The 22,588-nt window shown below is 36.5% G+C and overlaps 1 protein-coding gene across 2 annotated transcripts; it reads left to right on the top strand.

Annotated features, from left to right (window-relative positions):
- Positions 1–2,394: 2,394 nt before the first annotated feature.
- LOC125400885 (UDP-glucuronosyltransferase 2B17-like) lies at positions 2,395–21,354 on the top strand. 2 transcript variants are annotated; one of them, XM_048435007.3, is made up of 7 exons: positions 2,395–3,176; positions 4,624–4,772; positions 6,157–6,288; positions 6,419–6,496; positions 11,539–11,626; positions 12,102–12,321; positions 19,192–21,354. In XM_048435007.3, the coding sequence occupies exons 1-7, from the start codon at positions 2,453–2,455 to the stop codon at positions 19,469–19,471; spliced, it is 1,671 nt and encodes a 556-aa protein (XP_048290964.3). In that variant the 5' UTR covers positions 2,395–2,452; the 3' UTR covers positions 19,472–21,354. The 2 variants fall into 2 exon arrangements, with proteins under 2 accessions (XP_048290964.3, XP_048290965.3); XM_048435008.3 differs by lacking the exon at positions 6,419–6,496 and having other exon boundaries at positions 2,396–3,176.
- Positions 21,355–22,588: the final 1,234 nt, after the last annotated feature.

Genomic DNA, 22,588 nt, shown 5'->3' with positions numbered 1-22,588 from the left:
CTCTCTGAGTATACAGACCTGCAGTTCTGAATCCTCCTTGTGTCCAAGGGGTCTCTGGTGGTGCGAGCAGTTGTCAGGGTCCCTCAGCGTCCTGAGGGATTCGGCACCAGATGTCCCGCGCTACTGTCTCGCCAGCAAGAATGACGCAGGGCACGTAGGATCCTTCTGCAGAACAGCTTTTTAATGCATCTTGAGAGCGAGAGCATAAGCCAACATGGCGGAGACCCAGAGCGAGGCGAACCCAGCCCTTATATAGGAAACAGTCCCCGCCTCGGACATGTCACTCTCAGATTGGTCAGCTGCCCATCATCCCAGATGACACCTCGGGAGAGGCAGGGACTACAGCTTTGGAAATTTGCCAACACATGCGCGTTATCCTGTTCACCGGGTGGTGGAACCGGATGTCAGTGCCATCTTGGAATGGCGAATGTGGTTACGGTCATCTACACTTACTGGGTTTGGGAATCCAATGATCATTTATTTTCTTCATATTTGACCAGCTGCGAATCTCTGCAATATTCTCCACTTGCTGCAAGAAAAGACTTTTGATGAGTTGTGAGAGCTACAGTTACCTGTGATTATAAGTATAAATGCTAATAATTTAGTTAGAAATTATACTTGTTTTGGAAAACAGCAAAGGGAAACTCTACTTCTCGGGTGTGTGATTTCTCCAGTCATGAACAGCTGACTCGCTTTACAGTACCACACATGAATTTCTTACCACTGTGTTGGCCTCAAATCCAATTAGACTTACATTTTTCTTGGTTATACCTAAAATAAAAGTGCCACAGTTTTACTGTTATGGATATCTTGCCATGGAAGTCATTGTTATAAGCTGTAGGTCTGACAGATAATAGGACTATTGGTTACATTTTTTCCCCAGACATCTTATGTAGCCTCTTCAAATACTATGAAAAACCTCAGAGAGGAAGTTTGCTTCTGAACTGCTTCTGGTCCTAAGTCTGAAGTGTATAATGTCTTCAAACATCTTATCTTCAAGTTCTGGGAAGCAATCAAGGACAATGACTAGAATCTGTATTTTTTGGGAAGAATCAAGGGAGAAGTTTTCCATTCCTGCACTGGATATTTTGATATTATTCCTGAGGCTAACAACATCACTACATTTGACAAAACATCTTCCAACCCCCTGCACACATGAGTATGCATGAGTATGCGTGTACTAATAAGCAAGCCGGTATGACAGTGTTTCCCAACTGATTACTCCAGTGACTTTGGTTCCATTTGTTATATTGGGAAGAGGGTAATGGAAAAAAAGGAAACAAGAAAGAAATGGATGACACTAACATGTGAACTCTTTAAGGTGATATGTTAAAACAAACACATGATATTCTTCAACATCCAATTTCTTCCATCCACGATATACTCTATGTATTCAATTGAAAACCCCTTCTCATTGTTCCAGTGTCACCACATGCCACATCTGTCATTCATTCATCACTCAACTAATTCTCCTGTAAACCCTAGCATCACCTCTAAAAGAAAACAAAAGGTGCAGCTCTCTCAGTTACACTACTTTGGTCTTGTATGATTCTTTATGTGAGGCTTTAAAAAAATTTAAATAATTCAATTTAACTTTTAATTTTAAAAATACCCTTATACTTTGATCACTTGATTACTGAGTATTACCTATATTTAAGACCTCTACTTAGTATATTTTCTGCTGATCTTCTGATCCTAGGTAATCCAAAAACAAAAGTCACATATCGGTTTCCAGAATCTGCATGTGCAATCTTACAGAAATTGATGACCTCAGGAATGGTCATCACAGTGTTTCCTTGAGAGGAGGGAATGTAGATGCTTGCACTCACATACTTTTTAGAGCCTTTGTAGACTAGATCCTGATAACATGCTATTCAACTACTTCTTGGGCTTATGAAAGGCCTGTAGACAGGTTAAATGAACAAACTAACTGCCTTAGCAGACAATATCACTCAGATTAGTCTGTCAACTATGAGTCTAACAATTCAATTGCTAATTTACTTTTTCCCTAGGGACATGTGTAGGAGAAGGCTATTGTTTATCTGCTTCCCAGGGTTTCGGTCAGTAGAATTCGTTAGGTGCACTACCAAGCTATTTAAGAAATTATATGCATGTGTATATGTTTATCAACATTCTTATAATAATTTCTTAAAATGATAATAATAAAATATGTACTTTATATTGCAAGTACTTTATATTGGCTTCTTTGTTGAGAAGAAATTGTTAACTAATGTTCTCGCCAATATTGCTAACCAAAGATCTTGCTACTATTCAAACATCTAAGAAACAGAACAGTTATGCAAACAAGTCATGAACTCTTGAATTTGCTTTATTTACTGCATTTGCTTCCGTCAACCTCAGTTATATTTTAACTCAAGGATTTTTCTTCTTAGATACAAGGATAAGCGATGACACAGGGGAAACACTGTGACAGAAGATTTGATGTCCCACAATGACTGTGAAGTGGATGTCTGCTCTGCTGCTCCTGCAGATGAGTTGCTACTTCAGATCTGGGAGCTGTGGGAAGGTGTTGGTATGGCCATTGGAATATAGTCACTGGCTGAATCTAAAGACAATACTGGATGAACTTGTACAGAGGGGTCATGAAGTGACAGTTCTGAGATCTTCAGCTTCCATCTTTCTTGATCCCCAAAAATCACCTGGTCTGAAGTTTGAGAGTTTTTCTACATCTGTCAGTAAAGATGATCTGGTCAAGGTTTTCACAAAGTTGGTAGATGTACGGACTAATGAAGTACCAAGAGATTTGTGTTTATCCTTCTCTCCTTCACTACAAAATGTGGTTAATGAAGTATCTGATACCTATCTAAGGCTTTGCAAAGACACAGTTTCAAATGAACAACTTATGACAAAACTACAGAGATCCAAGTTTGATGTCCTTTTTTCAGATGCTATTGCTCGCTGTGGGGAGTTGATAGCTGAACTTCTCCAGATCCCTTTTCTGTACAGTCTTCGCTTCTCTCCTGGCTATACAATGGAAAAGTACAGTGGAAGATTTTTAATCCCTCCCTCTTATGTACCTATAATTTTGTCAGGACTAGGTGGTCAAATGACATTCATGGAGAGGGTAAAAAATATGATGTGTATGCTGTATTTTGACTTTTGGTTCGAGACATTTAATGAGAAGAAATGGAGTCAGTTTTACAGTGAAACGTTGGGTGAGTTATGTTTCTTCTCAGTAGCTCAGTGACCTAAATTTCACAAGTATTTAAATCTATAGTCATATCCATAAAATACAAAGTAAACTTGACTTTTATAGGTGATCAAATGTAATATGATATTAGCTCTCAAAGTCACTGTAAAAGCTCATATTATTGATCAAAGAGAAGCATGTATCAGACCTTATACAGGACATTCTGGTAAGGTACAGAGCCGCAAAGAGAAGCAAGTAAACTTTTTCTCAGTGGTTCCTCCTTGTTTTGCTGTAATTTTTAATCTATTTTAATAAGTAACTAGTTAGTTATTCAAATCATAATTAGTGTATATCAAGGAATAAAATATTTTACAGTTTCAATATGTATATAACATTAAAGAAATTATTTTCCCTTGCATAGGCAGCTGTCTTTATTTAAAATTGAACTGAGGGGCTTGAAAATATGACTAAAAGTTTAAGAGTTTTGTTTCTTTTCATTTTGTGTAACCAAGTTCTGTTCCTAGCACTCATCCAGGACGATTGACTCAAAATTGCCTGTAACTTCTGCTTTTGGGACCTGCTGCCCTTTTATGGTATTTGCCAATTTCTGAATAAACTTGGTATATATTCACACAGACACACATATATAAATAAAAAATATAAATTATAAAATATTTTCTCTGTATTTCCTACAGAATTCCTTTACACTGACAAGATACTATGTTAGGTCACAGGCTTAAAAGTGGAACTGGAGTTTCTACCAACACCATACATTTTTATTGTATACTTTCCTAACATCCATTGTTTAAACACCACAGAAGCATAAATACACAGGTACCTGGTCTTTATTTTTTGGAGTCTTGTTTTCTTTTTTCTTTAAAAGTATTTCATAGGTAAGACTAGCCAAAATTTCTCTTCTCATAATTTCTGAAAATATTGTGCTTGTATTTGTAAGATAAGTATTATTAAATTTCTTAATATGAAACAAAGTTAGAAGCACTAACCAGAAATTCAGCCATTCATAAACTTTACAGCTCCTTTAGCAAAACAAGGAAGAAGGAATGGCTACAAACTACAAGGACACTGGGGAAGTCTGGCCATGGTACACAGCGTTATGTGAATTTTGGCCCTGGAATGTGTGTTTATATTTGCACTGTTCCTTTTAAAAATGTAGAGAGGAGTTAAAGGTGTGCTTATTAAATAGGGGCTTAGAGGATTATTTCAAATTACTATGGAAACATTAGGTAATTCTTACAGTTTGCTTTAAAAATAAACCCCTAACTGATATTTATGTATATCATATAAGTCAAATATACTGCAAATTATGTTACATATGAAGAAACATTGGTGTTTAAAAGCGTAAGTTTCATATCAAACATATATTCTTCCATCATTTTAAGGAAATATATTTTATGTTCGAATGACAATTCTGTCAACTTTTCTCTTTCTAATTTGTTCATTTCTCCTTCTAGGACGGCCCACTACCTTAACTGAGACAATAGGCAAAGCAGAAATGTGGCTCATTAGATCCTACTGGGATTTGGAGTTTCCTCGCCCATCCTTACCAAATGTTGACTTTGTTGGAGGTCTCCACTGCAAACCTGCTAAACCCTTGCCTAAGGTAAATATATTCTTTAGATATATTTTTCTTTTGATTTACTTTCTGGTGAATGTGATTCTACACCCTTCAGTACATTTTTCTCCCAGGGATAGAGATATATAGGAACTGGACTTAAGCCTCCTGCTAAATAGGAGTTCGATTAACAAAGGAGAAATATGATAGACCTAGGAAATATTCATATCAGTAAACTACATTAGGTTAACTAGGGTACTTAGGTTGTTAGCCATTGTGTAAAGTCCTTACCTAGTAACAATGAGGATGTAACTTTGAATCCTAACACCCACGTAAAAAGTTTGGTGACCCAGCACAGTTCTATGATATGAGCACTGAGGTTGCAGAAATAGGTTGATTCTGGGATTATGCTGACCACTACTCTGTTAATAAAATGGTGACATTAGTGTTCAATGTGAGACAATCTCAAAACCTATGTTGAAGATTGATAAAAGAAGACATTAGATTTTAACTTTTGGCATCTATGTGCTAAACAATGGCAAGGAACCTCCCTAGCAAACTCAAAACAAACAAACACACACACACACACGGGCACAGACACATAAGCACACATGAACATGTGTGCAGACACACACTAAGAACACACATGTTCACATGCATATACACAAACAGAAATGTGCACACAAGCTATCAGACACATAAACACATGCACAAAAGACAGAGAAATTAAGTCAGGTAAACTCATCATTCATAAACTGCTCATCACCAAAAGCTATGATTAACATATATCCAAGGTAATTGTTTGATAATCAAACAAACAACATAGAAATAGTTTCTCTCCAACTAGTAAATTTTGAATATCAGCTCTGAAAATACCCTCTGAAAATATTCATACACCATATCAGAAAATTATTGTATAGTATATGTTTATCCTGCAGCTATAATTATTTTACAAAGAAACAAAATATTTTATTAATCATAGTAGGACATTTGTGAAAACCACCACATATGTACATACTATAATATAAATATTATTTCATCAAACACTAGTTAATATTATTAAATCAGCCATTATAGGAGAAAAATTAAATAGCAAGGGAAAAAATATTACCCTTTCTGTAGGAAGAAAGCTTGTAAATGAAGCAACAATTTATAAATGCTTCATAGAATATGTTTGCACTCCTGAGCTTTAATTTTGTCCGAGGAAATTATTTTGAATGTCTGTTGGACAATGTGTAAGTATAGTTTGTGTGGATGACTGAGAAGTTCAAAGTCTTTGATATTGTCATGTTTGTCTCTGTATATTTTAACACCACTATACTAAATATTCTTATAAACACTTCAATTTTCATTCTTTTAGTTTTTTCACAAAAGGTTTCATAAGTGATTATTCTACAACTATAATTTATTATGAAATAAATTCTCTTCACAGGAAATGGAAGACTTTGTCCAGACTTCTGGAGAGCATGGTGTCGTGGTGTTTTCTCTGGGGTCAATGGTCAGAAACGTGTCAGAAGACAAAGCCAATGCAATTGCATGGGCCCTTGCCCAGATTCCACAAAAGGTGAGGGAAAGAATTCCATGGGAGGTGACTCTATACAAAGTCTGTGAATGTCCTTGAAAGGTCTGATTATAGAAATGATTGTGTGAAAGGTAAAGTTTTAAGGATGCTCTAATTTCCCTTAATCAAACAGATATCAACAACAGATGTTTCAATACTGCAGAACGTGGTTTTGACTGAACGTGACTTGGATGTAAACACCGTGATCAATGTGAGAGCATTCTGAAATGCTGGCATGATGATGACATTGTTATCAAGAGTATGTCGACATAGTGATACTTCAGAGTCAGTTTTTCTATTTGTTGATTATTTAAAGTCACTGCATACATTAGATTTTCAGTGGTGAGTTAATTTGTATTTAGTATTTTTATCAGAATAACAGTAAGCAGGTGTTGAAAATGTTTGAAATGTAGCCTGACTGTGCACCCTAATTTTCGTGTTCAGTGTGCAGTTGAGAGGGCCCTTTAAAGGAAGGGAGTCCAAGGTTCACCACCTGTCAATCAAAGTACAATTTTGGCTGATTAAGAGAAAAAGCAATAAATGAAAAAAAAAATCTGTTTTCTGGTTGGCCCGCCAGTATTTGTAGGAGAAATATCTAAGGGAAAGTTAAAGACGGGTGTTTCCCTCACAGTGATGTCTGCATCATGAACGATGAAGCTCACAACTCTGCTCTAAACCAGTCAGAGTAAAGTCTTACCACTCAAGATATAGGAAAATAAGAAAGGAACCAAAAGAACATAAGGTAAAAAATAAAGTTTCAGATGACTCACTTCATAAAGCATACTACAAAGTAATTTTCTATGGATTAAATTTGAATGTTTATGAATGTTTTTAAGTTTGGTAGTGGAACAGCCTATCTTTAATTACCTACATTAATTTTTTGATGTCATCTCGTAGTTGATTTATCAGTCATGTAGCAAATTCATCTTAACTGTGTGGCTAATGCTTCATTTTATAAGGTCTGTCTGAGAATTTCAAAAATAACAGTTATCCTAGGCTTCAACTTGAGACTGGCTTTTCTGTCACAGAGCATCCATGAATATTTGGAGTACACGACTGGTCTTGAGGGAACCTTTTTTAGGGATACTGAGTGGAATGGATAGAGAAGGGCTGATTTAGGGAGGACTGATGTAGGGGAATGAATATGACAACAGGATACTATCTGACCTCCCAAAGAAGTGAAGAAAAAAAGAGATGTCAGTTTCACTTTCTGTGATCATAGTCGTCGTTTAGATGGCAGATGGAGTCCCAATGTGCAGGCATGTTCTAAGCTTATTGCTCTGAATAAATAACTTCACAAAAAAACAAAAACAAAAAAAACAATAGTTTTGGAGGGCGAATGTGATACAGCTGGTTGAATGTTTTATTTTAAAACCTAAACTGTTCCTGCTCCAGGGCCAGTGACACTTGGGAGAACAGGGCAGAAAATGGGGTAGAATAAAGTCTCAGGCCAGAGTAAACATTATTCAGAGAACCAGACAACGTATGTGCCGAAGGTTAAGAAAGGTCTTATGAGCAAAACATCCATGAGTTAAAGCTGTATGCAATCATAATGAGAAACTCTGTGTGACAAAAACATGTTTTTCCACAGAGGCACACAAAGAGCAGTTTAAATATTAACTAGAAAACAGCAGCAAGCAGTAGTGGCTACCCTGAAGTAAACACACTCCTTTCTACTACATCTGGGAGAAGGGCAAAAACACATTCCAAGAAATAATAGGGTATGAAGTTAAATGTAAAACAGTTTTCTATCTTTCCATAATAATGTATAAACAAAATTTGAATATCCATACAGTTCTGTAACTCTCCTTAAAACTGATTGTTAGTTAGGGGTAATATAGTACAGTAAGGATCAAAACCATATGCTTGTTGACATTGGACCCTCCCCTGATTCACTGATTGAGCAATAAAAAGAAGGTAAGCAGTTAGTATTTTATGGCCCTTATGGTGTAAATAAATTCATTCTAAAGGTTTATCCTTCTGTGCTACATTATGTCTAGGAGACAATTGAGCAGTAAAAATAAGTTTAAAGGCAGCAAAGTATCCACACTGTGGGGGCCCAGAGATTTAGTTCCACTCCACATTGAGCAAAGGCCAGAGAATTCAAGCCTATTTCTGTTCCTTTAAGGATAAGATAGGTTTGACGCAGGGAGTGACTGCCTACAGGATACTTGGTCTAAAGTAGAGTCACAGCATGTCCTGCCTAAAACTTCAGAGTGCTTAACCAAGGAAATTGTGAGTTGATGTCTCAAGTATTGAAGCAAGTAATTGTTCTATTTGTTCTTTGTGTCAGGTTAAATCAGTCTTTTGTCTTCTTCCCCCTTTTTTGGATTGGGGTATATAAGCAGATGAAAAAAAAAACACAGGCATATTCACTATTCAGTATTCACTGGATAATCCTCCTGCTTCTATCCTAAATGTCTGAATTTCTTTCAAGTCTCTGTTCCTCCTACCTGAGTTTTCTAATCCACAGGCTGCTACCCTGGAACTTGCAAAACCTGTCAAGGCTGAACCCCAACAGAGGTCACCACAAAAGGTGTCACTCCAACTTGTGGTTATGACGTTACACAATATAAGATGCCTTATTTTAATTTAAAATTAAATAATTATAATTCTTCCGTTCCACTCAAGATAAAACTAAGAACTATAGAATGCTTTCTCTCTTTTCAGAGTTTTAGAAATATTGGTTAAGTCATAATTAGGTATTCATAAAGTGGTATACAGAAAATTGACATACCCTAATGGTTTATGAAAGTCATTTAATGTTTTAAAATTGTCTAATGGACATTTGTGGTGGAGGTGGGAAGTTGCTTAGAGGTTGTTCTAGTAACTAGTTACCCCAGATACTACACAGTTGTTTCATTGCTGTACTTTTTCAGGTGTAATAATAAGCCCATATTTATGTAGTACATCCTGAGTCATGTCCTATATGGATTGTAGCTCTTTCTCTTTGGGGAAGACTAACAGAACATCATCCGTATAATTAATAATATTGAATTTTTAAAAAAGAAATAAAAAGATAAGGAAAGGATGTAGTTGTTCTTATGTATACTGGAGAAGAAGGTTTATTATAGATATATGAGAGAGCAGAGCCAGAGGCAGGGACAGCAACATCTCGAAGAGTCCTGAGAGGTCATGACAAGACTGAGCCGGTCAATGTGAGGAGAAAGGAAAGGGGAAGGGAGAGGGTAGAGAGGAGAATCAGGTGAAGCAGCCTAGAGACAAAAGGCATGAAAAAGAGCAGGTTATCATAATGGTTGTGTTATGTAGGGAAGAACAGTCCAGCCCATTGGTCTGGAAAGTCCAAGATATGGGGCAGGGTATGTCAGGCAGGAGGGTTTCACAGGTAGGGACTGAAGAATGAAGGGAAAACCAGGCAACCAGGTCAACTTTGCAATATTAAATAATCACCTTAGCAATTTGTCCAAGTTTGAACCTAACAAATCTAAGCCCATCCAAAGGAAGACCTCCCTCACAGGCTCTAATCATTTGCTGCATAGTATTGACACATAATAGGGGATTTTGTAATGTCTTGGTTTAATACAGTCCATTAATATCAAAACTGAGATCATTTATGATTGAATGAAGGAACAGAAAAGCCAAAATGTACTTTATTATGAGGACAAATATGTATAGTAAAAAACCGTTTTTTACAAATGCAAATCTATTAAATGGCAACTATAGCTGTCTTTAGATAAACCAGGCTGCAAAGCTCCGATTGGCCACATGGTGGCATTAACATTTCATAAGTCTTTCAATCATCTCCATTTGCCAGATGATTTATAATTATAAAACCTGGAGAACTCCAGGAAGAAAAAGAGGTCTCTATGTGCCTTTTCTACACTGTTCTCTGTCGACCTTGTGAAGAGCCCATATCTTTTCTTTAGAAACTGAAAGGACAGGGTAGCTAGATTTTATATAATTTTGACTCCTATGAAATCCCAAATTGTGTTTATATTCTTATCCATGTGAGAATATAGGCTTCATAATCACTTGTACCTCTTTTCCTAGTCCTTTCGTTTTCAAGAACTCAATATTTTCATTAGCAATTCTGATTGTGAAGTTGACTGAAAGTCACACCAAGGTAAGATTGAGGCAAAGAGACCTTAAACTCCGCCCCACAGTGACATACTTCCTCCAGCAAGGTCACACCTCCTGATATTGCCACTCCATTAGGGGGCCATTTTCTATCAATCCACAACAGAAATGCACAAAGGGCAGTTTAAACATTATCTAGATGACAATAGCAAGGAGTAGTTGTTAACCCGAAATAGATCCACTCATATCTGCTATACCTGGAAGGGGAATAAAATACACTTAGCAAAATCCATCTAGCATTTTGAAGAAATTGAGGTCACAAGAATCTTGTCTTGTTTTCTTAGAGTGCTTTCTCAAGGACTCAGAATTCTGCTCATGTGACTCTATTCCTGGATCATGTTCCAAAATTATACTATGCAAAGTTACTCCCTGGATGGGCCAAATGATTCAATACTCCTATTGGTCAATATGATGGTATTGTTTCAAAGAACTTCAGACCAGAGAGAATTGTGGATCAGGAATATTTGTCATGAATAAGTAGCCAAAGATTAACAACTTGAAATTCAATGAAACTAACTAACTCATAGGTGAATAAAGTAAACACCCCAAAGCATTTAAAATATAATTGTGTTTAAAGTAGACTATTAGAACTGTCAGAATATGTTTATATAAAATAAGAATTATTAGTAATGTGCCACTCTTCCCTGCATTTGAATTATACCACCATGGGAGTTTATTAAATATTTTATGCATCATTAGCTATGTCATTTGTCTAAACATCTATGCTTAGAAAAATGATGATTATGTTCAACCTGTCTGAATGTAAAAATAAGCACAGACTTCTGGAACAATCTTCTTCTTAGTCTCTCCAGAGATCTCAATATTTAACCTTTTTGAAGGCCTCATCCCTTTTATGGGAGGTATTTACCTATGTTATATTTAAACATAAAAATATCTATTTTTATAATTTCTGTTTTTAAAATTATAATACAATTGCATCATTTCTCCATTTTTGTTATTCCTCCAAACCCTCTCATATCCATTCTCCTTGTTCTCTTTCAAATTCATTGCATCGTTTTTTGAATGTTGTTACAAACATATATGTAATATATATATATATGTATATGAATATGTTCCTATTCCTAAATATAACTTATTTAATCTGTATAATGCTAAATTTCACTCCAGCAATAAAGGTGATCTAATCTTTAACAGGTTCTTTGGAAATTTGAGGGCAAAACTCCAGAAACCTTAGGACCCAATACCAGAGTTTACAAATGGCTCCCCCAGAATGACCTTCTAGGTAAGCCTCTCATAACAAACCTATCCTGGTTGACTTCAAAATCCTTTATATTACACTTAATGAATGTATTATTTATTTAAGATAACAAGTTCTGATATGCAGTTGGTCATTTTTAATACTCATTTTTTTTCTTAGCTACCATGCACCTCATGTGATCAACTGGGAATCAGGATTTCATAGTTAAACTCTCAAGTTCAAAGCAATTCTGCAAAATATCTCTCTGTAAATTTAGTTTCTTCTTACTCTGAGAAAAAAACATTTCACCAAGGTTATGAGTATTAGAATCTTCACATAGGTTTTCTTGGAATGAGAAGTGAGGGGAAACAGGAGTTGTGTGGTAAACTAAATTAATAAATTGAATTAAGTAAAATTAATCTTCTTGTAGAAAATCCCCTTTCAGTTCCTGATAGTGCACATTTCTCCTTTCATGTCTAAGACTGCTAATTAATGTCAACCTGAATTCATCTTATTCTAGGTCATCCAAAAACCAAAGCCTTTGTTACTCATGGTGGCGCCAATGGAATTTATGAGGCGATCCATTTTGGAATCCCTATGATTGGCATTCCTTTGTTTGGAGAGCAACATGATAATATTGCCTACATAGTAGCTAAAGGAGCAGCTGTTTCATTAGATTTCAGAACAATGACAAGGGCAGATTTGCTCAGTGCACTGGAGGCCGTCATAGATAATCCTTTGTGAGTATAACCTTTTGAAATGTACATATGTTGTTATTTGTTTATCATTAATTGCAATTCTTACTGAAGGTCAAAGGAGCAAGAATTATCCTGAAGACAAAAATAATAGAAGGTACAGAGACAAATTAGGGTATGATTCAGTGTCATGTTTTTTTCCTCTTTTTGTTATTAATTTTCATTTTTATGTTGTACTTTATATTTCTTTCCTATGTCAATCATACTGGTCCTAATTGTTTAATCCTTCTACTTAATCCTCCAAACAGATTGTCCAACAGGCTCTGGACAATTTTTTATTTTCGATTCTTTTAGTAAAGTAATTGGTCAGAGTTTTAAGGATAGTATAAAACTTAAATAGTCAGTAAGTGAAGTGAAATTAAATGTTGGAGGGGAGAGTCAGTTGTTTGTTCCTTGTCATCGAGACCCAAAACTATCACACAGAGGCTATATTAATTAAATCACTGCTTGGTCCATTATCTCTAGCTTTTTATTGGATAACTCTTATATATTAATTGAACCCATTTATAATAATCTGTATATCACCACATGGCAATGACTTACAGGCAAAATTTCAGCACATCAGTCTCCAGCGACAGCTCCATGGCATCTCCCTGACTCTGCTTTCCTCCTCCCATACTATAGGTCAAGCCAACACACAGACAGATGGACCGAGCACACCATTTTCCTTTTTCTATCTAAACAGAAGGAAGGCTTTACCATAGTAAAATTTCAATTAATAAAACAATTATCAAGCAAGAATTACAGTTACAATTTTTATATCTACTTTATCTTTTAGCATAACTAAGGAAAACTATAAGCATAAATTCTTCAACTCTATCAAAGACGCCAGAAAGATTGCATTGCCTAAGTAAACAGGAGGTGCATTGTCAGCAACTTCCAAAACCGTAGAATTGAAAGAAACATCTTGATGCCTGGATAGTCATCCAAGGTTCTTCTGTATTGTTGGGCCATCTTCAGTCCACAGGTCCATAATATCCAGCAGACTTTTTCATGAAGCACAGAATCTTAAAGATACTTCTGCCTATACTGGAAGTTTGTCAGTCTTTTTCTTCTGTGTCCTACAGAACATCTGGCAGACTCTTTCATGTAGCAGGAACTCCGAAGAACCATCTCACCTTTAGGCAATTTCAGCAGTCATTTTTCTGCAGGTCCTGCATGTCCGTTTATGTGGCCACACAAGAGCAGTTTCTTGCCCAATTGACTAACAAACTTCATAAGGAGCCTCTTTGATGCCCATCTTCTTCTTGAAGTAGCTTGTGCTACCAGGTGCAGATGTGTCTAATTGTCATGAAAAGTCCTAATTTCTTGAAACATTTAAATGCCATATTCTGAAGATCTCTGAAAGATTTGAAGAATACCTAAATGAAATATCTCTCTATATATCTAGAAAACCTAACATAACTACAAGCTTGACTATTATAGATGACTATCTTTTAACCTTTATTTCTTAATTATACATTATATTTTTAAATGAACTACACAATCACAATACCATAATCAAGAGCAGAAATATACATGCAATAAGATTGACCTTAGATTTGCATCAATAAACCTAGATCCATACAAATGTAAATCTCTATAGCATATCCTCCTTTAATATAAAGAGACATTTATAAATAATATTTAGGAATATGGGTATAGTTTTTCTCCAAACTGATTCCTGCTGTTTATTGGAAAAGTAATTTTTGAGGGGTGTTCAAGGCAACCTTTCAGGGGTTCTTGGTCCATCAACCACACCAGTCTGGAAGCAATCCATAGGTTCTCAACCTCTGTGAAAACAAGAGAAGAACCTCTTTTCCAAAGCAACACATCCTTAAACTCAAATTTGGAAGTCATGATACCTTTATAATATATATGCTGGTTTAGCTTAGCAGCACATACAATGAAATATCTCTCCGTACTTAGTTTTTCACAGTCAAAAAATTCAAAGAAAACACAATAATATACATGATCCAGACTCCCTGTGAATTTTCCATTATCTTTACATGGTTTATTTTTCTTTACTCCTTTTATTGTATGACTTTCTATACTATGTCTCTTTAAAGACTTTGTTTTTTATATGATTTTTTTACAACTCTTATACTCTTTTCTTTCTCTCTCCCAAAGCTACATACATTTATCCAACTCTGTGACCCATTTAGAGATCTTTTCTTTCTGAATTTGTCCTATTTTGTACCTATAAATATTTACTGTCCAAAAGAGTTTTTTAAAATGCTAAGAGCTTCACTGGTCAGCAGGCTTCTTGTCTCTACAGTCCTGTGCTAGGATTGCATACCAGTTTGCCCCTGGCTTTGCAGCCAATGTGGCCACCACCGGTAGTGGCAGCTGAAGCCACAGCCACCAAAGTTGGCTGAAGCCACAGCTACCAGAGTGACCAAGCCCTCTGAGTCTCGGAGTTTTCTGTTGCAGCCTCACTACAACATCCTCCTCAGGCACTTGGGCCCCAAACTCCACTAGAGTCACCACACTTTGCTGGGTATTTTTTTTTTAATCAGGATATTGCTGATTTTATGAGCTGGCTTTGGAAAAAAATCTCTCCATTTTAATTTTTCAGCTAATGGATAGAATTTTTAATAGCCATTGATAGTTTTGTATAGCCTGGTATACTGTTTAATAGCCATATCTATTTTTTATTTTCTGTCCAGAAGATCGGTCAATTGCTGAAACTGAAGTGTCAAAAATTCCCTCTTTGTCTCTGATTGTTTGTTTGTTTTGCTTGTATATTATGATTTCTGATTTTGTTTTTTAATGGTATGTTATGCTTTTTCTTTGTTTTTGTTTGTTTTTACTTTGTTTTAATTGATTTTTGTTTATTTCATTTTTACCTGTTTGTTTCCTAAAAAGAAAGAGAGAGAAAGAAGATGTGGAGTTGGCTGAGTGAGGAAGTGGGCAGTATCTAGGAAGATTTAGGAAAGGACCATGATCAGAATATGCTGTTTGAAAAAAAATTATTTTCAGTTTTAAAAATAAAGTCCTTTACCATTATTAAAAAAAATGCTAAGAACTTCTTAAAGCTTCTTTAAGCTATTACTAAAGTAATAGTGCCATTACTATGGTATATGTGGTACCTCTTGCTTGCCTGTCCAGTCTAAAACTCAAGCTGCACCATTACTATGTTATATATGGAACTTCCAGCTTGCTAGGCACAGTCCAGCATGGCAGAACTGTTTGCTGTCTCTGAGAGCCATGTCCACAGCCTCAATTTCAGGCACACATCCAGTCTATGCCACAATTAAGCAAGCTGCAACAGTCTGTTCACAAACCCCACCCAAATATTCTGACTATCAAAAGAGCTAGAGGTCACACTAGCAGCAAGACCAGAATGCTAGCATTTCAAAATGGTCACAACTGAATCAGAAAAACCTCTCTTAAGGGAGCTGCAGCACACTGCCAGCAAACAGCAAGAAGCTGTGTTAAACTCTGTATTTTTGTGTATAGAATTCCTTTTCAAGCTTTCTCACGTTTTACATGGATTTTAGTCCACCACATTGACACCAATTTGTTGAAGAGGAGAGCCACTTGTTGGTTCTCAGCCATCCAGAACGGAAATAATCACATAGAATGTGTATTAATTAAATCACTTCTTGGCACATTCGTTCTAGCTTCTTATTGGCTATCTTACATATCAATTTAACCCATATCTCTTAACCTGTATATCACCATGAGGTCATGGCCTACCAACAAAGTTTCAGTACGTCTGTTTCCAGCAGCTTCATGGCATCTCTCTGACTCTACCTTCCTTTTCCCATCATACAGCCTAGCTTTCTGCACCTAATAATGTTCTTCCTTGCCACAGGCTCAGAGCAGTTCTTTATTCATTAACCAATAAAAGCAACAGATATTCAGAAAAACCTCCCACACCATTTCCCCTTTACAGGATATAGACCTGCCAGACTTTTCCAGTAAGCCACTGACTTGTGGTGATAAACAGATTAATAGAAATATGTTAAATTAATATGTAAGTGTTTCCAATAAGAAGCTAGAGCTAATGGGCCAGGCAGTGATTTAATTAATGCAGTTTTGTGTGATTATTTCAGGTCTAAGGTAGCTGGGTAGCAAGGAACCAACAAGTGGCCCTCCTTGCAACAGTGAAATGTTAGAGATGGTACCAGATATTGTGCACCTAGAACCCATAGGAAAATATTACAACCGATAAATTGATTGTTATAAAAGAGATAGGTAAGTTATATGAAAGCTGTAACTTTCTACATTGAAAGAAAATAGATATTAGTATAAAGGTAAGCATATGGTTAGATATTTAAATATAAAACTTGTCTTAGGATAAATTTAAATAATGAAAAACTATTATTTTGAAGCAAATTAACATGTTGATAATCATTTTTATTTGATTAAAAAATCTATTTTTAAGTCCTTTCCAAAAAGAGCTTTTTTGGAAAAAGGATTTTTCTGACTTTTAGCATCATTTTAGAGCCTATAAAAATGTTGGGTTGAATTAGGACCAAAGTGAAATCTACTGCTTTTCATGTTAGCATGGCTACTGGTGTCATCCTTATTCAGATCCTTTTGGAAGAAGCTGCTTGTTTGTTCACAGTCACTCAGACTCAAAAATAATCAAACAGAAACTATATTAATTACAACACTGCTTGGTCTATGTGCAGATGCATATTTCTTGCAAGCTCTTATATCTTAAGTAAACCTATTGCTATTATTCTGTGTATCACCACATGGTTTGGACCTACCCATAAGTGTCTGCCATCTATCTCCTCCGGGGGCTGCATGACTTCTCTCTGACTCCACCTGCTTTCGCCCAGAACTCAATTTAGTTTTCCCTGCCTAGTACTATTCAGCCCTGTCATTGACCTAAGTCAATTCCTTATTAACCAATCTTATTCACAGAATACTGTGATAATACTATGTAATATATTTAATGTTTACAGAAAAAGATTCACATTATGATCTTGTTTAGGGACCTATGTAGTTGATAATGACAATAGATGTCATATTTATTCAGATTTTGTTAGGGACCTACGTTTTTCAAAATGACTAAGAATGACTATTGGTGTCATCATTATTCAGATCTTGTTTAGGTTTGCATATTGCTAAGACTTCATGAGTGTAGTTTATCAAGGAAACACCTTCACAGCAGTTCCCTCTGGCTTTTAAAATTTTTCAATCCTCTCTATTGTTTTATACTACAAAAGCTACTTTTCAGGTAAGAGGATATCAAGTCAGTTCAAGCTGAGAGGTCTTTGGGCTCTGCTTCATAATTGAATGATCATTCAGCAATAGAAAATTACCTTTCACTTTGGGGAAATAAGCAACATCAGTAGACTCAATGTTTAGGGACTTTCTTTGACAGACCTGGCAAACTTCTTATAAAAAAGATTACTCGTGTTTGGTGTTGAAGTGTATGTAAGGTGCTCTTTGACTCTTCAACTGAACACCATCGGTCCAGAAGAGGACAAGATCATTAAAATTATATATGTATATTTATACATGAAATTGTATGCGTTAAAGGGGATTTGGATAAATTATTAATAGTAAAATTTGTTATTGCTTTTTCTGATATTTTTATTGGTACTTTATTACTATCTGTACTTTTTTATATAAACCTTCCTCACCCTTCCCTAAGGAGCTTCCCCTCTTCCCATTATTTAATCATTATGTAATCATATGTTACAAAATAAATTTTAAATAGATGTAACATGCATACTAAGAAATGATAATTAATTAATGAGAATAAATAAATAATTCTCTCATCTTGCTTTGTAAATAAAAAGGCAGTAAGTTACCATTATTGTCATTGCTACTTCTGCTGCATCAAATTGACATCGGAGTTGATGACTTGTCTTTATAACTCTTCTCCTTTAGATGTTCATCAATAATTGTTTCAGCATTAGAATCAAGTACACATTGTATTTGATCTTCAGTGTGAAACTTTTACAACTCATACTTATAAAATGGCATTACTAACAAAAATTATCAATAATAAGATCAAAAATTAGACTTGAAAGATGGCTCTGTGGAAAGGGGATGGTCTACCCTCTCAGAGGACCAGAGTTCTGTTCCCAACACTTACATCAGTTGGTTACAAACATCTGTAACACTAACTCCAGCAGCTCTCATAACACACACACACACACTCACACACAAACAATGTTTATACACTTTGCACACATGCACTCTTACATACATATTTAAAAGTAATAGCAAAAATTTATTGTAATTATACTTTATAATAAGAATAATAAAAGTAATAAAAATTTCAGTACAGTGACAGAGAAGAAAATTATTTTTCCTATTAATTTTATCAAATATTTGATAACCTTAATTAGAAAAATGTAAAAGCAATAAGAAGCAGCTGTTAGAGCTAATTAATAAGAACCAGAAAACATTTGCAATTAAAACCACTAATCATTGATACATGTAACATAACAATCTCATTTCAATCTTTATCAGATTTACAAGATTTACACAGATATGCACCAACATGAAAACTCAAGAATGACTTGCCTTCTACTTATACATCTTGAAACCAGTACAGATTTTGTACACAAAAATTACTAATAATTGCTTATGGGTAACTGAAGCTTTATATACTCAAATAATATCTTATTTTGATTTATTTTGTATTTACACTTAGCTGTCTCTAAACTCTTTTTTAGGGATATTTGATCTTTATTATTTTTCTTTTTAAATGCTTAATCTTGCATTTTCAAAAAACTCAGACATGCCTCTGAATATCTTCCTAGTCATGAACATGAAACAAAATATGAAACAAAATATATTTTCCTTATATATGGTGTGATTATCTATAATGTTTACACAAGAGTTTACACATGTGCATTTTTTATTTCTTATGTAAGTTGATGTCTGTTTTCCTTCTGTCAGCTATAAAAAGAATGCTATGTGGTTGTCAACCATTCATCATGACCAGCCCATGAAACCCCTGGATAGAGCCATCTTCTGGATTGAGTTTGTCATGCGCCACAAAGGGGCCAAGCACCTGAGGCCACTTGCACACAACCTCACCTGGTACCAGTACCACTCTCTGGATGTGATTGGATTCCTACTGGCCTGTGTGGCCGCCATAACTTTTGCTTCCACGAAATCTTTCTTATTCATTTATCGAAAGTTTGTAAAGACAGGAAAGAAGACGAAGAGAGAGTAGAGCTCACTGAGAAGGCACATGAACTATATTTCAGCATCGTTCTAGTTTATGAACGGCCTTCTGAACATTCACTGATTACTCTATCAAGACATATCTTCATTAGACAGGAAGGGAAGGGAGAAATAATGCAATTATATTATAATCTCAAAAAAATAAAAGACATAATGAAAAGAACAAAGTTGAGCAAATGATAAGGAATAACCTAGTAAGCAGAGTTCCTCCATGGTATCAGTTTCAGTCCTGCCTCCTGAGTCCTGCCTTGAACCCTTGGCCTACTTTTCCTCAGCAATGAACAGGGAGCTATGAGATGAAATAATCCTCTTTTTCATCAAACAATTACAAACAAAAATTAAAATTTAAAATCTAAGGAGAAGCCTGGGTCTGAGTCAGGGCATGTAGCATTATTATGAGCAAATATGTGGTGGAGAGGTGAGACAGAAAGGGAAATGAGATCAGTTTGTTCTCTGTGAAGAGAGATGGGACTGTAGACATGAAGCTAGCAAGGAACGGCCTTTTGTGAGAGGCCTGAACTGCCATCAGAGGCCATGGTGTTATCTGGACCGGTGCTGCTGCAGAGGGCCATGGTTGAGTTCATGGCCCTTCTGTAGCAGGGCTCTGTGTCAGTGTCCATGCATTGTGGACCTCCTTCATCTGGGCTCCCATTTGAGGCCATGATGTTGTCTAGGTACGGTGCTGAGCTAGTCCAGACCCTCACCAAACACCACACAGTCACACCACCAGTGATACAAGTGCAGAAAACATGGCCCAGTCTCTAGCCTGGGCAGTGTGCAATAGCTGGACCCACTGGTGTGGACATGGGAGAGCAAGATCTACCAATTGCTGGACACAGGACTAGGGTCAGCACACCCTGCAACTTGCTTGAGCAGCTAGGTAGAGCTGGTCCTGAACAAAGGTGTGGATGAGAATGACCTCATTAGTGTGGGAAAGTTGATTTTTACTGCTCATTTTGTATCTTGTCAGTGTCAGAGAGTTGGTTCTGGTGGCATGGGTGAGGAACAGCTAAACCTGATTGTGTGGAGACAGAAAAAGCAGCCTCACCCCTGGGCATCATGGAGAGCTAGAATTGGTGACCAACTCAGCTACCACTCAGTCCCAGAACCCGGGCTTTGAGCTGACCCACCCAACACATAGCACATCTGGAATTAAGGGAGGGGCAGGTCCTGCAGAACCAAAGTTGGAGGATCTCCACGGCACAGGATAGCCCAGAGGAGTCTCAGGGAGGACCCAGCATCAATAGTGTAGCAGAGCCCAGAGGCCTTGAACCAGTCCAATGACTCATTGCAGTGAACTTTCACAAGTAAAGCTGTTGGTTTAATGATTACACCATGTGACACACTGTGAGACACTGCAGCTTCCACCATGAGACTTTTTGGTAATTTTTATTTTCTATTGTCTTTTGGGGAGGGAACTTACAAGGGTGGAAGGCAGATCTGGAAGGACTGAAAAATAAGTGGGATTGAGCTGTATAATGTGAAATTCACAAACACTCAATAAAAAAAATGTGGAAAAAATTTAAACAAAGAAACAACCTTTATTCTTTTATGAAATGTTAGTGTGAAAAAAATTATAGAAGTAATGATTCATTATGATAACCCATCTTATATCCATAAAAGTTGTGTTTGCAGCGTGGTGTTGTTTAATTAAATATGTACGAGAAAGTTAGTTCAATAATTAAATCAAAACAATACCTGACAAAATTCATACATCTTATCATAATATATTACTGAGGATTGCCTCAGAGCAGGAAAGACAGACAATGTTGAGAAGTTTCAGAAAAGAATGAGATTGTGTTGTAAATGATGGTAAAAGTTGTAAATGCTGTCCTTTGTTTTGTTTTGCCTGTAAATTTTATTTTAACTTTTTGTTTGTTTTTATTAATTTTTTTCCTTTATTTTCCATACAAACCACAGTTTCCCCTCTTTACTGTCCTCCCATTCTCTCCATTCGTTTCCCGGCCACTCTCCATCTATGCCTCCTCCATTAAAAGGTACAGGTCCTCCATGGGAGTAAGCATAACATGGCCTATCAAGTTAAGACAGGACCAAGAATTTTCCCTCCATCAAAGCTGGTCAAGGCATTCCAACATAGGGAAATGGTTCCAAGGTGTCAGTTCATGCATCAGGGACAGGTCATTGTCCCACTAACTACGAGGGACCCCACACACAGACCAAGCTATGTATCTGTCACCCACATGCAGAATACTTACGTTGATTCAATGCAGTCTCCCTATCTGCTGGTCCAGAGTCATGAGTTACCATTAGCTCAGGTCTGCTGTTACTTTGGTTTCCCCTCCCAAGATCTTGATCCCCCTGTCTCCTATGAAAATGCTGAATGAGACAACGAAAGTTCAGAAATATACTAACAAGCAAAAATCCTTCCCCAGTTAGCATTTTTTTCAAAGATCAACGTTTAGGGTTAAGTTTTAATGTTACTCTCAAGATTGCACGTTGCTCATCAGCTGTACCGTTTTGAATTAGGCAAACAAGCAGAGTGAGAATGTAGATAGCATGGCCAGTGGGCTGCAAGGAGCTCAGCAATTAGGATGTCCACACAAGATTTGTCTTTTGAATATGCTCAGTTTATTCACAGCAAATGTTTCTTAATGTTAATAAACATTTAACAGACATCTCACCAGCAGGGAAGAGTTGGCAGTCAGAAAATGCTGTGCAGGGTTCCATTGGGGAATCTCCTCCTTTGAGAATGCTTAGGAAATTATCTATGGTCTGGACCCATTCCACGGTGAAGTCCTTCAGCTGTTTCAAGCCAGCACAGGAAGAGGTCCAGAAAGTCCCTGAGAGGACAGTGGGGAACATGTGAGCTTAGCAACAGTGCTAGAAGTTTAATGGTAACTAACGCTAGGGTCACACACAGAGTCTAGTTTCAAAGTTCTCAATACAAAGCTTGAGTAGCCATTTCTCAGGAGGATAACGGCATGTGGTCCACAATCTGACCATATTTATACTGCTTGCATATTGGAACAGTCAAGTCCATATGCTTCCACCGTGAGACACTGCAGCTTCCACCATGAGACTTTTTGGTAATTTTTATTTTCTCCTGTTTTTCGGGGAGGGAAGTTACAAGCATGGAAAGCAGGTC

This window comes from Myodes glareolus, chromosome 8 (assembly GCF_982192425.1).
Source record: "Myodes glareolus chromosome 8, mMyoGla1.1, whole genome shotgun sequence".
In the NCBI taxonomy this organism is placed as follows: Eukaryota; Metazoa; Chordata; class Mammalia; order Rodentia; family Cricetidae; genus Myodes; species Myodes glareolus.
Note: the sequence above shows the minus strand (reverse complement) of the source record. Positions and strands in the feature narration are given on the sequence as shown.

What these genes read in the sequence shown, in the direction of transcription:
- LOC125400885 (XM_048435007.3), top strand. Translation starts at nt 2,453, where the DNA reads ATGACTGTGAAGTGGATGTCTGCTCTGCTGCTCCTGCAGATGAGTTGC. An exon ending in TTGCCCAGATTCCACAAAAG is followed by an intron (nt 6,289 to 6,418) that starts GTGAGGGAAAGA and finishes TTAATCAAACAG; the next exon opens with ATATCAACAACAGATGTTTC. An exon ending in GCCGTCATAGATAATCCTTT is followed by an intron (nt 12,322 to 19,191) that starts GTGAGTATAACC and finishes TCCTTCTGTCAG; the next exon opens with CTATAAAAAGAATGCTATGT.